The 16541-nt window shown below is 37.3% G+C and overlaps 1 protein-coding gene across 2 annotated transcripts in view; it reads left to right on the plus strand.

Annotated features, from left to right (window-relative positions):
* DMD (dystrophin) overlaps positions 1-16541 on the plus strand; it is a gene marked incomplete at both ends in the record, with an annotated part of 1177430 nt that overhangs the window by 109144 nt on the left and 1051745 nt on the right. For both annotated transcript variants that reach the window (XM_082480534.1, XM_082480533.1), the window contains one exon: positions 8953-9014. In XM_082480534.1, coding sequence (XP_082336660.1) covers positions 8953-9014 — 62 coding nt within the window. The remainder of the gene's footprint in view (positions 1-8952; positions 9015-16541) is intronic.

The following is a 16541-nucleotide window of genomic DNA, read 5'->3' on the forward strand; positions in this document are numbered from 1 at the left end:
TGGCTGAAATACAGGATCTGCCAGTGCTACTGTTTTCCGGTGTGTAAGTTTTCCCACAGCCGTGACAGGAAAATTTATAACGCTAGGGTTCGCTTGGAGCCAGCTTGGTAACAGCGGCCCAGGTGAGAGCACTTGCTTTCACTTTGAATTAGTTTCAGCAATTCTCGGATCGTTGGTGCAGAGGACTAACAACGCTTATTACGGGTTGTCACTAAACGCGCTGTGTACACAAACCAATTTTATTAGTCCTTAACTGATGAGGTTTTTGCCGGGTGCTGGCTGTACGTTAGGGCTCGCAGAGGCACTGCTGCTGCCACGCTCCTTGCCTGGGCCCATCAATCTCTCCTGACACTGCATCCCTTCCTCCGCGAGAAGCAGCCTATGAAAATACATGCGTGCTCTGAGGAGGGGGGAAGGGGGGGAAATACCTATCTGATACTGATTCCCTCTTTCTTCTGATAATAATTCCTGTTTTCTCTGTTAAAGGACAAAGCTGGGTTAACAGTAAGACCATCCGAAACCAGAGTTAATACAGTCAAGGCGTATTTAATCTGCTTATCACATCTAGTCACTCCTTCAAACAAGTTAAACCTATTTTTTTTTTCTCTTCTCTTTTTTTCAAACTTCAGTTAGGTTCTACCCTTTTGTCCAAGTCAGACCAACAACCAGGGTTGGGCTGAGCAGGAACTGTAGCTTCCTTACTCCAAGTGGAGTGTGATCTCTGCTAAGGACCTTCTTACAAGTCCTTAGTTGTCCTCGGGAAATGAAACAGTCGAAGTATCTTTCATCAGCTGCGGTGAAAACTGCAGCTTTGGGCTGTGGAGTTACAATAGGGTTTTTGTATAATAATAGTAGTAGTACTCCTAGTAAATCTACATGGCAAAAGGCATACCTGTTGATTTTATACTATGTAACATCACATGATGTGTCAGCAGCATTTAATTTGTGCTTTCCTAATCTGTAAATAGGAACATAAATAAATAAATCTATTCAAAATAATCCGTCAAAATAGAAATAGTGAGGTATTTTCCCCAAATATACTCATTTGACAAGGTGAAGTTAGTATCCATGAACTCCTCATACTACTATTCTTTCTCATTTTGGTGACGTTGCTAACCTTCCCCAAATTTTCTGTGAATAGTACAGTTTGTGGCACCAAGCAGACTTACCCTGAAAATGCATTTTGTTACTTTTAACAAAGAAAGTGCTTTTAAATCATCTTTATTAGCATTTTTTCAAGGCTCTTGGATGTACTGGCAACATGATTTCTTTGGTGTCTGACTGATGAAAAGTTGATAATATAGTTAATTATAGTTATATTCTGCAAGTTCCAGCAAATTGCAGTGGTTTCAGCTGGTATAGAACTCCTAACCATCATGGGGGTTTAAGTGAAGGCAAACATTACCTCATTTTAAGGTGTAATATATCATCTACAGTGTTCAGAAAATACTATTATAATGATGGTGTGATGCTTAAATAGCATGTGCTGCTATTAATATGTTTTTAAGCCCACTTTTCATTTGTCAATATATGTATACCACATTGAAAAAATAGATAATAAAGGGGACACTGCTTATACATAGCTGAATATTCAAATGAATAATCATATATTTCCATTTAAAGATAACTTAAGTCATAAGCTGAACTCCTTCCCTTTTGAGCTCTAGCTTCTCAGGCAGATATTTATTATTTAATTTTGAGAAAATATTTATTTTTTTTTGCAGAGAAATCTGATGTATTGAAACACTTGGGCTTTTTAGGTTGTCCTTTTTAGAAGTGATTTTCCCTTTTTGGAAAAACTTCCTGGATCCAAAGGAATTGCTAGTTAGAAAAGAATAAAAGGAAACCAACAAACAAACCCAGTAAAGCTTGTGTTTGCAAAGCTGTCAATAACTAGGAGACCAGGGTATTTTTGCTAGAGTGTGGTTCGAAATTGGTTCAAGTCCTTATTCTTGCAAGCCTGAGGCAAGTATGGGTCACTTACATTTGAGGCTGGTGTCCTGCCAGTCAGTGGGGTGTTACATGAGATGGGAGAAGAAAGCAGGTGCCACGCCGTTCCCATGCCCTTACCGCACTGATGAAAAGAGACACAAAATCAGGGCCCTCTTCCCAAGACTACTTACCTCCTATACGAAATCATATAGGATTTTGTATATGATAGAAAATCATACAAAATAAGAAGGAAGAAAGCCTTAGGAAGCTTTTTCAGGGCAGGAAAAAAAAAAAAGGTGGTTTGTTGTTTTTTTTGTTTTTTTTTCTGTCCATTGCTGCTTTCTCTACTTTTTTTGCAACCTGTGCAGCTAAGTCATTAGCTACTCCACTTAACAGCCAGCCCGCAAGAAGATTTCAACCAGCCAATGAGGCCCTTCAGGAAGGTTATTCCCTATTAGCAGTTCTGCTTCTTCCTCCTGGGTCAAATCCATAGCCACCAAGAAGTACGATCAGTTCCCAAAGTGTGTTTGCATGTGGTAGACCAGAGGAGGAATAGGTCAACTGCTGGGAATACCATTACCAATGTATGAATTATAGCTGAATACCCCATGTTGTGTACACTTAAAATGTTCCAGAAATGTGAACTGAAATTCTGTTTATTTTCTTTCTTTATTTATTTTTTTTTAATTCCATTGGAATTGTGCTCCTGCTTTTGTTTTGGGAGTTGTACCTGCCACCATTTATTTAGGTGAAAGGGCTGAGAAATGTGTGTGTGTGTGTGTGTGTGTTTAACAAAAATGCAGCAAATAGCATGAATTTCTTAAAACCTAGATCTGTGTGTACATTTCACAGCTGCCTGTTACTATCTTAGGGATCGTATGTAGCTTGTTTGCATTATCCTAGTATTTTTGGATGCGAGTCAACTCTTTTCCCTTTAGTTTTTTGGGTTGTTTTTTTTTTTTGTTTTTTTTTGTTTTTTGGAAGTGGTTAATGGGTAGCGCATGCTGGGTAGTTCTGTTGAAATCCACTGTTTCCCTGCATGTGATCTTCTAGCTACCAGGTATCACAACCAATGCCTGATCCCTTTTTCTTTCCAGAAAGTGTTTGTCTGTCTTTTCCCATTCCATTTCTACTCTTCCACAAGTCTTTATCCCCCCAAACCAGGGAAAAGCTGTTTCCCACCCCTTCTGTCTTCCACCCCACTCCTTCCTCATCTTTTTTTATTGTTGTTCGTGTTTTCTTTTCTTCTCTTTCCTTCTGTTCCAGGCACAGTCTGTTGTGTTCTCTACCCTTTGTGATGCTCCTGCTCTCTTTCTACCCCATGACTTCCATACTGGTCCTCAAAAGCACTCTGTAGTTTTCCCCTAAATAGCTAATTAGGCAAAGTTAGGTCAGAAGAATGAGACCTTACATAAACACTTGTAATGCCTTAAAGAATTAAAAAAGGAGAAAAGTCAAGAAGTTTCCTTTAAACAGTTATAAGGAGAGAACAATTCCAGCTAACATAATGAAATGAGAAAAATGCAAGACTTTCTCAGCCTGGAGTTCAATCTAGGCCTATGGTGTCAGTAGAAATCCTGTAGGTTGGTTGTTATAGCTATGCGTTCTTCTGTCCCCTGAGCAGCAAATGGAATCCTTCTCTCTGAGTTCTCATATTTGAAGGGGAGGGGGAAGGGATGGAGGGACGAGGGGGAGCAGAGTTGAGATTAAATCTTTTCGGTATAGTAATACACCTGCTTATTTGTAAATTTGCCTTGAATTTTACCAAAAGTCCTCAGAAAATGTTGATATATTATTTCTCAGAGGACTGAGTTGTACTTTTTTTTTTTTTTTTTTTTTTTTATTCATGAGGGTTTTCTGGATGCTGAAGTCTCTCATTTCTGCTGAGCTTTTGAATAGGATCATCAGTGTTTTGAGAAGCCTGAGATTGTCTGATTATGGTGATTTGACTCAGGTTCCACAGTAAAGTCTCAAGGGGTAGCATAGGGCACAGGGAGTCTTAACAGTATTCAGATAAAGTCAACACACTGCTCATCAGTATATTTACAGAAGATGGACAAAGAATTGCATGCTACACATTACCTTACATGAGCAATAGATTTAAAATCATTGGCTGTCTGTCAAAGCAATCTATTGTATTTCCTGTCAGCTTGTGAATGCCTTGGATGACCTCAATGACTAAAAATCAAAGCTAGTCCACTCAAATATCATTCAGTCATTGTATTGCATTGATTTCTTCTTCCCCCTTCACAGAAGCAAGAATGGGAAGGGAACATTTCTCAGCAATTGTAGTTACTGACAGAGTAACGTAACAATGTGCTGGAAATATCTAAGAATAGTGAGCCGATGGAGCCGGAGTATCAATAATGTGACTGTCTTTGACCTCTTTTGTTCCTACTGCTCCCACCATTGCTGGTACTCACTCCCACTCACTGAAGCAGATGCTGGCCTTTTCTAAATCTGCATTGTTTGGCTGCTAGAAAATCAAATAGCAATTTTGATGGTTTTATTCTCTAAAGTGCAGTCTTCCCATGAACCTGCAGTTGCCATGAATGAAGGAATTGACAGCTGCCTCAATGCCATTGTTTCAGTTTCCAGATAGTATAGGGGATTTTTTTTCTTTTTTGTCTTTTTTCTATTTTTTTTTTCCCCGTTAGTTCCTGGTAGACAAAATATAACTATTCAATTATTGTTTAACCCAGCTCAAAGCAACACTGTGTAACAGAGTAAGACAAGCGTCCTTCATTCCTGTTTGTGTGCCAACCTGTGATGGGACTGCTTGCTGAAGACTGCGTAGTCTTCTATTACACAACTAAGCATCCTCTGTCACCGTGTCTCTCTGCAGTGATTCAAATATTCTACACTTATTATGTCATGTCTTTATTGACATCTTAAAGACAATGACTTGTTTGTTTGTTTCAAATTAAAGCTTATCATCTGAGGATATGGCTCATTTCCTATACTCCTAAAGTGCCAGTGCACTTTTGGTGAACATCTAATTTTCGAAAATGGGCTGTACTTGCTCTTGAGGAGAGTTTCCTAAGTTACTTGCACTGGAAACCACCACCCACATCTGTGGAAGGCAGAATGCAGACGGTAGGAAATGTTGCAGTCTGTAAGTGAGAGGCTGTGAAGTCTCCATGCTTGGAGATATGCAAAACCAGACTTGAAGTCCCAGGCAACCAGCTGTAGGTGACCCTGCTTGAGCAGGGGGGTTGGACCAGGTGACCTCCAGAGGTCCCTGCCAACTTCAACCATCCCGTGAAAGCATTATTTATTCAGGTATGTCAATAGTAAGAGAGGCTGAAGATCCTCTAGGAAAAATAGGGAAGGAGGCACCAAAAAGTGGACGCTTCCTTCCCTCCACTCCATTTTTTCTGTGGGAGAATAGCTTATATCATACAAATAGAACAATGTAGGGACATATATACTGTATGTTTGTGAACCTTAGTTCATTTAAAATCTGCTTGGTGTTTGTCAGCTCGCAGTGTTTAAAAGTATTGCTTTTTTATGACTTGTTAACTCTGCTGTATGCTTTCATCTAGAGCATACCAAATGTCTTAAAAGATTTTTTCCAGTTGCCCTTTTTTATTTAATGTTTGGTGGTGTTTGGGGTGGTAGTGGCGGTGGTGGAAAAATAAGTGTGGTAATAAGTGTAGTTTGCTAAAAGATGGCAACATATAATGCTTTTTTGGTGGAAAATAGAAGGGAATTTCATTTGAGTAGTAGGTTGCAAACACGAACTACTTTATTAAGTATCTAGGAAAGCTGTCTGGTAACCACTTGCCATTAATAATAGCATCTTTGTTCTGTTGAATCCTGATTGCAAGTTCCTAAGCATTCTTCAGTGTACCACTTGTCTCTATTAGCCTTCCACCTGATCAAATCTTAGAACTGTCCTTTGTCAGATGATTAGCTCCCTTAATACCGCGCTTTCTTTCCTGGCCATAATTTCTTGTGAACTCTAGCCTGGAGTAATACATTTAAAGTCAAATGTGCAGTTAGCTAATGTGAAAGGTTTGCATTCACAGTTGCAAAGCCGGATGCTTATCCTATCAGGAATTTATCAAAACTGTAAGATCCGTTTGTGAATGCGTTCTAGTTAAAAAAAAAAAAAAAAAATGTTCTGTTCAGTGGTCCTAGAGGCTCTAATGCATGAAAATCAGATAAATTTCACAGGTCAGTATCTTTTTTTCTGGAAGGCTCTCTATAGACCTCTGTGTGTTCATTTTCTCAGTTGATAACCTACAGAAAGGAGGTTAAGCCTGTCCCACTCAATGTCCAGCATTTTGAGAAAAACATATTTTTACTGTGGGAAGTGATCACATTATTATTGCGATAAAGCAATTCAGGATCTGCGCAGTGTTTCATGTTTAGATTTGACCTGAAGAGAGACAGCACATTATTCTGCAGTTCTTCCAGCCTGAAAGAAAAGAAGCAGACATACTATATTACTTTTGAACAGCCAAAGGAATTACCTGCCCAGCCATTTGATTTTTCTTATTGCCTCACAGCGAAAACACCTGCAAGGGCATTCATTGGCTCGCTGCTGAAGGATCTATTATAAATGCAGCAGTATGGAAGTGGCAGCTGAGCGTTCTTGGCACGCTACTACAGCACCCAGACAAATGTCATTCAGCTTCTACATCTAGCATTCAAGCTGTAAATCTGGGTTAGGAGAACGTCGTCTTTTTTTTTTTTCTTTTTTTTTTTTTTTTATTTAAAAAAAAATCATGCTTACTGTGGGGAAATCATGCTGTGCTTTACCAAAAGAACAGTTGTTTTTCAGGTTAGGAGGCTGCCGCTAACAAATTGCTGTGGTATAAAATTGTCAGAGTAAACATGTAGAGATAAAAGTGCTTGAAACGATCTCTGTGTAAAGATAACAGCAGTGGAATAGATTTGTGTTTGCAAAGGTAGCAGAGCATTGCCTGAACTTTGAATAAGTTTCAAACATTTAAATTGTATGTTTAACTCTCATTTTCCTCAGGAGACCCTGGCTTTTTATTAGCTCAATGGACATGTTTTAATTGGTGACTAGCAGTTAAATCTCTGGCATATATTGTTATGGGGGAAAAAAAATAAATCAAAGAACACACTTACCGAATATTCTATTACGGCAGCCTGGGGTGGAAAAGAAAAAGCTCGAGCAATTTGAGAGGCGTTTTTGCCTCTTTCCTTTTCCCTGCTAAATCCCACATCCTCTTCTCCTACTCCATTTTTAGGTTGCGTGACGTGTTTTTATCAGAGATTATTAAACAGAAATAGCTGTTTATATGTAATATTTTATATGAAGTTACTGAAGAAGTTTGTAATACGTATTCAGGTTGAATATGTGTCTTCCACCAACAAAATGCATCTTCCTTCTCCCATGTTCTGTGTATTGCACATGGCTGGAACAAGTCAAAACTCATATAATAAACAGCGTACTAACAGTCAACAGGGAGGGAAGTGATGCTTGTGGGGAAACCCACAAATTTTAACAGATTTAGCATCGTTTATTACCAAAAGCATGCATCTCCTCCACATGCTGTTGCTTCTTGATGAATCTCTAACTATTCAAATACCACTTTCAGCCAAGGGATGAAGCAAGCGGCATTATTAGGGATAGATAGAAGTAGAACGCTAGGAAGTTTATTGTAGCGAATACTCAACATATTAGTGGCAGAATGTATATAGTGCTTGACTTCTATGGCATGTTTCCAGTAGTACTATTGCATTGTCAATCTTTTCACTCATGATCATTTGTAAACTATTAGAATACGCACCTTCTTGTATGCAGAAGTTTTTTATAATGAAATGGTAACTTTACAAACTCTAGTATTTCATGAGTATATTGTATTGTTGAGAATGAAAAACATTCTTGTGAAAAGACACTTTTGAAGTGCCATTGAGGTTTAGGAACAAAAGATATATTTGTATCAAAAAGAATTGCCTTGTCTTGTCTCCTTGGAGAGGTGGAGGGATGTGCATTTCTCATGTAACTCATCTATACCTGCCTTTCAAATTCAGCTGAATCCATTAGCATCATTAATTGCTGGGCATTTCAGATAGGAATTCCGTGTTCCTTTTTATTTAAGAAGAGAATTTTACTGCAAACCAAAAGACAACACTGAGTGAGCTTTATTTTAATATAAGCATCGTACAGCCCTCTCCACATATGTGCCTTTTCATTCAAGTTTGGTTTGACTTTGTCATACAAAGACATCTGCCCTTCTGCATTATTTCATGAATGATGCCTAATAGATCTTTTTAAGCTAATGTTTATTAGGTTCTAATTTGACGGCATCTTTTTCTTCCTACCTACATAAAATACATCATTGTGTGTCCAGTTCCACTCTGCATCAAGACTGTACTTATATCTTAGATACAGAAATCAAGGCCTAAGATAATCACCTCTCTCTACAATGTTTTTCATGTTAAAGAATTGAGAAGGAATTTTGTGTATGGCTGAACAAATGCGTGGGTTTTTTTTTTTCTTTTTCCACTGGAGGAAAAATATATAACAAACGATGACGGGTAAGGAGCTGTAAGGAAGAAAAGACATGAGGTATGGCAGGGTCTGCCAATGGAGAACTATCATTGTGCTCCAGAAGGCTTCACTTCCTCGAGAAATTTGAGGACATGTATATAAACTTGTTATTTCCAGTACTATTCCAAAAGCGATATAGAAGAGTTTCCTGCTCCCAAAACTGTGGGGGAACATGTTTTTTTATACTTACATGAAATTGAAAATTTGAATGGGATATTTCAGATCCTACTGCAACATGTTCCCTTCCAGAAGAAAAGACCACAGAATGGGTGAGATGAGCTATAGAGTATGACTCTGAAAGTAGCCTTTAGGCTTTCAAAAATATATTGGTGTAATTGTCAAGTACAGAATACATCCAAATAATAGCCTTGAATGTGTTCGAATGATTAGTTGTAGCTTTACTACAAACCAAGACTGAAGCTTTAATCAATAACATTTTATTATTTTGTTGAATAATTCTAATGAAGTACTCTACTTTTTTCTGGCAGATGAACGGGAAGATGTTCAAAAGAAAACATTCACAAAATGGATAAATGCACAGTTTGCTAAGGTAATTAAATATTTTTATTTATTTATAAAGCAAAATATGTTTTATATATATTAAAAAATATATATATTCCTCTGCTGAGGCTTAATTTTCAACATAACAGTTACAAGTTTCAGTTATTGCTGAATGCAGTTGACATATTTATTAGAAAACATGTCCAAGTTTTATTCCCTGGATTTCAGTAGGGGTTGAAATGTAAGAAGCCATCCTCTTTTCAAATTGTTTTCTGCCTTGATTACTTTTGCCTTTTCTCAATCTAGTGATGCAGATGTATTATTGTTTTTTGGACTTCTTTGTTATGTTCGCAATATACAGAGGCGTTTCTTCTATTGGGCTTGTCTTTTCTTGTTTCTAATTGCAATAACAAAACCAGATGTATTGGAGTGGAACAAGGTTAAAGATAAGAGGTGTGATCCAGTCAGCAAATTATGAAAGTCAATTATAATATGTTTTGAAAGAGTTACCTTTGTGCACTCTTGGAGAATGGTAAAGATCTCAAATGTGCTGGAAAAGAAAGAGCAAATAACTAACTTATTAAAAGAAGCCCCCCCGGCAGTATATAATAATTTTATCTTTAATACACAGGATTTGATTAAACTTTTTTGAAATTCCTGGGGGATAATTACTGAACTATATTTGCCAATAATAAACTAAATCAATCCCATAACCTGTCATTTTATCTGCTAGAGAGTAATTGTCAGTAAACAATTAAATAGTAGCTGCGATATATCTTCTGTTTAGTCTGGTTTTTGATTGTGTCCTGTCTGATTCTCCTCATTAAAAAGAAGAGAAAGATAATCTGAATATTACCACCATAATATTGAAAAACATGCTTAGCTGTGGTTCAGTCAAACAGGGAGTCCCACAGGACTCTTCCATGGTCTGGAGCATTTTCTAGTAGTGATTCAAGTGATTTAGACAGCACACATTTGTGCCTAGCATCTTCACAGCAGAGATACCCAGCAATGTGGAGAACTGGATCAGGATGAAATACAGTCTTGAACAAATGGTCTCAAATTGATCGATGAATTGCAAGACAAGTATGAAGTGTTATATTTAGGACAGAAATAAAATATATGCATATAGAAGGGGAGATAACTGAGCTGGCAATAATAAAGTAAAGAAAAGTTTGGGGAAGTGCCATGAATCCCAAACAAAATGAGTCAGCAACATGGTGCTATTGCAAAAAAAAAAAAAAGGTAAAGTTATTGTGTCTCTGATAGTGGAAGTGCTTGACAGAAGGTGAAGGTGGATTGTTTTATGTTGGTATTTGGCAATACTGAGATTTTAGCTTGAATAATTTACTATCTTGGTGTTCCATACATGAAGAAGTAGCCCCAGCAGCAGTTGTTTGATACAAGCTAATTTGAAATGTATGGCCAGTTAGGCCTTGTTATGGTCACAGAAATAGTTACGGAAAACTAAGAGTAACTGTTGCTTCTGTATCTAAAGAAAATATCATGTTCCTAGAGCGTTGCTTTCTCAGAAATGGTTGTTTTACGGAATATTAAAGCTTGCAATTGCTGAGGAAACTTGGAGCAAGTCTGCAGAAGAACAACAAGAATTATGAAGGGTTTAGAAAATATGACCCATGAGCAGAAGTTTATAATGGTGGGTTTGACTTGGTCATCTAAATGATGTAGATGTCTTTCCTCCAATTCTAGTTCAGTGGAATGTATTTTAATGGTATTTTAGATACCTTTTACTTCAGTTCTATAAATAGTATTTTTAGCTGTATGTGAACAAGCATTCATAAACACACTGGAGAAGTACTGCTCTCCCTCTGCTTCATTTGGACTCTGAGGAAAACCTCCTCAACACTGTGGTTCAAGTTTTTCTTTGCCTCGTGTGTCACCTGTGTTTTGGACGGGGTCTTTTTAGTTTAACGATCAGTCTACAAAAAAACCCTTGATCGTTAACTCTTGGACAAATTACTCTTGTCCTACAAAATTGTTAGGCGTAACACCAGAATAGTTGGTCTGAAATGGGAAATCACATATGTCTGGTAAGCTTAGTAATTAATACCTGCTGGCTGCCTGTGTGGTACACAGGCAGAAAGCATAGTTTGCTCCTCAGTGCAGTCACATACCATGCAAATTTTATTTCTGTGTAGGGTTTTCAGGACAGAAATATAGGAGGCCCTGCTTGTATTCCACTGTAACGTGAGTGGTCATAGTTAATAGCTGTGTGCTGTCCTGGGACTGTGTTTCTTCCTCTTCTAAAGACCAAGATGTTTTGGGAGAGGTGGTTGTCAAAACATGAAAATGGATCTCCATGTGAAATCTAAAGCTTATCCCCCTTCTTCTTCTGACTGGTTTTCAGTGGTTCTAATCCACCTCTGTAGCTGTGGAATTGATTTCAGTTAATGGGATACTCCTGGTTAGCGATTTCTCATACTTGTTAACTTTGTAAAAGTGTTAAATAAATGAATTTCATTGTATAATTGGTTTGTATTCAGTCCTATGTGGTTCTAGAAGTGCTGTCTTGAGCAGATTAGCCTACAGGGTCAAAATTAAGATAGAGGAATATATTGCATCACTTGTTTCTCTTATTTGTGAGTAGTGGAATCCAGGTTGTTAATGAACTTTAAAATATTTAGGGTTGAATAAAATTGTTTTATAAAATTCCCACTCATCTGCCATCCTCCATAGGTAAAAAACAAAACAAAACAAAACAAACAAACAAAAAACCAACCCAAACCCAAACAACTAGTTACACAGTCAAAGGAAAAGCTTAGTTCTAAATCTTCATTTGTGTTGGGTCTGTAGTGCATTGCCCCTCAAATAGCTGTATTCCTTTCCTGAAAATTCAGTGCCTAGAGTACCTGTGTCTCAGTACACTCATTCTCAGACTAAGCTTTCAAAACACTCACATTTGCAAGTTGCTTTCACGTGACCAGTGATGTAAATACAAATAATACTTTTAATGTCAGAAGTTGTAAATTATTGAAGAATAATTTTCTAATTTATGTGTCATCAGCATAACTTAACAGCCCATAGGTAATTTTTATTTGTGGGACAAAATATGTGTAGATACTTTGGAGTCAGATGCCTTGAGTTCAGCAAGGAACTCTGCTATCTCTTAGCTAAGGACTCAAGTCCCTGCTGTGAAATCCATAACAAACTCTCAACCACACCATCTTGGCAGTTTTCCATCTGTGATGTGCAGAACCTAGCAACCTCTGGAATGCTACCAAGAAATCTGTGTTTCGTAGGGTATCTAGGGAAAGCTAGCAGAGCTGTCAGCAAGACTGCAATTGCTATGGGTGAGGCCATGCCTCTCTTCAAACCTTTTTTGGGGGGTTGAGCGGGGTGATTAAATGGAAAAACTGGGGAAAATGTATTTGCAGGTCTCTCTTACAGATTCTCAAAAGAACAGATTTCTCTCTAATTCCTACTCCTTTTACTAGCCAGAAACCGGATTATGAAGAACGTCTGGGCTTTAAATATTATAGTATGTGACTCATTTATAAGCAATTCATCATTGTTTCAGTAAGGTGGGCCAAAAGTTGGGTTATGATGTTTGTGAGATAAAATGCTTAGCAAATTAAAACTATAGGAGAAAGAGGAGGACGTAATCCAAGAGACCTTTATGTTTTCCCCCTTCTGATCATAGACATTGTGTATGATTTTCTTTAGTGATACCTTCTTACTTTACCATCTAAATGGCATGCAGTAAGTTGAAACTCAAAGCAACTTTAAAAATGGGGAGCATGTTACTGTAACATCATTTTATTCAGAAAGAGGTTTTCTTTGTCCTCAGAAAAAGTTTATTTATAAAATAATGAAGTTCTGCAGGTTGTACGTAATGGTAGCAAAGGAACATATTGTAACCTAGTTTTTAATAATAGGACTATAATTAGAGCTCTCACAAGAGATATATTAACTCCTGAGTATGATAGCTTTTGCTTAGGTCTCCACTTTTTAAATTTGAAATAACTGAAACCTTTGTTTATAAATGAAACACACAATCTTAACTATGTGTTTTGGGAGAATGCAAATATATCACAAGCCCTCAAGTGTAGCAGCTCTCTGCTGGAACTTTGAAACAGCGAGAACAATGACATTAACAATGCCTGTGCCCCATTTTAAATGAGCTTATGTTGCCTCATAAGGCTTCAAAATAGAAAACGTTATTCAAGATGGAAATGTTCTTTACTTGCATGTAGAAAAGGGCTTGTAAATGGCAATTAATTTTAAAATCAAAACCTGAAAATTCCGGCACCAAAAAACCCCCACCCCATCCTAGGAAGGAAAGAGCATACTCCTATGACTAAAGAAATACTGACAATTTATTTTGTTATGGAGAAAGTGTCTCAAAGTACTGACAATTTTAACGTCAGCAATAAAAGTATCTATTGTGAGTACAGAGAAGGCAAGCAGCTAAGCATTGTAAGTTTTGGTAAGTTGAATTTTAGATTAGACCCTTATGGCTAACTTGAGGTCAAGAGCTTAACTTGTAAGTGGTTTTCATAAAAGAATGGTAATTTGTGAATGAGTTTTCAACATTTTAATCTTCAATATCAAAAAACAGGTGATCATAAAATTGTTTGTAAATTCAGAGGTTTAAATATGTTGTCCACGCTTCTGCTACAAAAGGGTAGGAAATACAACTATATAGTCAAAGAAGACGTTATACATGACAGTACCCTTTTTCATGTAGACTGAAATTATTAATCTTCAACCAAGTAGGAGAAAGAGTCAGAAAACAGAGAATGGTAGATTGTTGGGGGAAGAAAGTGGCTAATTTCTCATGGTTTCTCTACCTTATGCTTTGGTTTTCTTCCTGTTGTTATTGAAGAAGGCAGAATATGAAAATAAATTCAGGGTCACCCCATATTTCATTACTTAGCTTTATGGAAAACCAAGTAAGTAATAATTTTAACGGAGAACTTAAGTTATGAAAAATGGCATCTTTTTATAGGCAGGTGGAAATATTAAGAGGTAGTTGTTTGTGTGGCGGCTGTGGTATTAGATTCCCATTCTTGTAGTGACTGTGTGAAGAAACATAGTACAGATGCAGCCTGTGCCAAAGAAGGTAAGGTTGGCAGCCTAACTTAAGATATAGGTGGCTAGTAGAATAACAATCAGCAAAATTAAATACACTTTTTACTAATGAAGTTGCTTTGAATAGCAGCTAGATTGTTCAGGCAGCCGGTATATGCAGGGGTAAAGGGAACACAGAGGGGGCATTGCACAGTTGAACTGTGTAGCAGTCAAAATAGTTTTCTAATTACCCAGTATTTGTATTTGCTTGTATGATACAAGTGTAGTAATGGTGTCAGTTCTTTCCCTCTTGAGTTCACGGACTACCTGAAGTTATTCAAGACTCCGTTTCACTTTAGTGGTCTCTTGCAATTGTAGATTAAATGCCCTCTGCATATGAGATAACAAAAACTACTGATAAAAATGTTTACTGACCTTTGGAAAAAGCATGTCAAATATTTGTGGTACAGAGAGACTGTAGTACCAGAAGTCTGGCATCTGACAGAGAAATTCGCTGCTTTTGCGCACACACTTGCTTAGTTTTCTGTGCTATCATTCAAAATAACTTCAAATTAAAACAAATTTTAAAAGCCACTCACAACAAAGTGAATTCAAAGTGTTGTAGACTCTGGGAGGGTAATAGTCCCGTGAAACTTTGTGGAGAAGCCAATAATAGTTTCATTTGTCAAATTTCTTTAAGATTTAACTTCTATGGAATTGTGTTAACCACTGTGACAATTACATCAAACTCCATCAGAAGTACCATTTCTTTAGCCATGTTTCTGAACTACAATTAACAATCAAGAAAAGGAGTTGGAGGGAGAGAGGTCACCAACAAATCCCAGAAACACAGATTAAAATGTTCAGTATTAGCCCTGTCCAAACTGCTAACTTGACAACTTGGTCAAATGATGAGAACTGCTTAGATGGGTGAGTGACCGGTAGAAAAATTAGAATTAAATCCTATACTTAGAGGTTCCGATCAGAGCGCTCAAGCTTCACTGATGTCTGCTGGTATGTTGTATTTTCTAAAAGCAGAACAGTAGTTGCGTGTGCATGTCTACCAGAAGACTAGAAACGATCCCTGGCTGTTTCAAATAATACAAATAATCAGTAGGGTGTGCTGGTGTTGTAGGATTTCAGTTTTAGGATTGAATTCTAGAGAGTACATCCACACTGGCTTTGCAGGCCAAACTTTAATATCACTGTAGACAAGTTCGGAAAAGTTCATTCAGATAGCTGTGGTGTTTTGGCCATTTACACAGAATTTAGTGCCTGCACAAAAGCCTGTTGGAGAAACAGAGTAAATAAAAGTTTGCTAAGCTCCATGTTGCCACAGATTAGCCTGCAGGAATCAGTCTAAAGCATTTGCACCTAGCCCGGTATTTTTACAGTATGTTGAACCGGTACCTGACACTGCAATGTTGATGTATTCTCAAGCTGTGTAATTCATCCAGTCCTTATTAAAAAACAGAAATCAGACTGAGCTCTTCCTACATTATCTGATACCCAAACTGGTTTTTGTTAAGGTAGAATTTAAAGAGGAAGGAGGTAGTTGAACTTCTTTTTGTTAAATTTTTTTTTTTTAACCAAACGCAAACTAGACGCACTTGCATTCATTCTCAGTTACAGAAAAAAAAAAAAAAAGTTTATTCTTTTAAATTAAGAGGTAAAAAGAATTACTGAGAAATTCGCCTGAAAAGTGTCATTGTGGTCAAAGTAACTGAGGGTTGAATGCTGAGCCTGCTGCAAGCCTTGAGGAGTAGTACCATGGAGCAACCAACACCTGCCAATAGCCAGTGTTGCATCTACCGAGTCATGAAGTAGCATGTATTGTAATTTTACTGCTGACAGTGCATATTCACACTATGGCTTGCTTCAAAAGCTTCTGGTTTTGTGCTCGTATCCGTTTCCTTATTCAGGTCAGTAGAGTTATGCTGAATTTTACCAAAAAATGTTGTGCTCTATTCATCTAAGGGAGCACTAATTTGGAGAGAAATGTCAAGGAGGATCAGGTATCATGTATAAGAACATTGACTCCAGGACAAACAAAAGATGGATTGTTAGTAAAATTTTGCAATTGTATCTGTGATAAAACCCAGATCAAATCTTTAATGGCTGCATATTAAAAGTGAATATAGTAGATGTCAGCGCAATTCATTAACTAAACATTGATAATACCTTTGGAGCAGCCTCAGAATTTCTCTTTTCTGTCTGAAAGAAAACTTTCAGAAAAATCACACAGATTTCAAATTGTGTCATTCGTGATAAATTTGAAAAAATTATAGTTGGTATTATTTGATGTTGGTAAGGCACCACGATTGATATTCATCCATCCTAAATACCTAATTAATCTGTGTCTCTGTTGCCAGCATTTTTAAATGCTACAGTGAAAGTAATGAGAAGGAGCAGTTTACTAATGTGGGAGCCAAATGACTTTTCTCTGCTACAGTGTGGCAAATAACCAGAACTCTCATTGAAGATTAATAGTGCTTAACTTTGCTTTCCAGCTCTGCGTGATCAAGACTACCCTTGGGATACATAC

This window comes from Vanellus vanellus, assembly GCF_965231255.1.
Source record: "Vanellus vanellus genome assembly, chromosome: 1".
NCBI lineage: Eukaryota > Metazoa > Chordata > Aves > Charadriiformes > Charadriidae > Vanellus > Vanellus vanellus.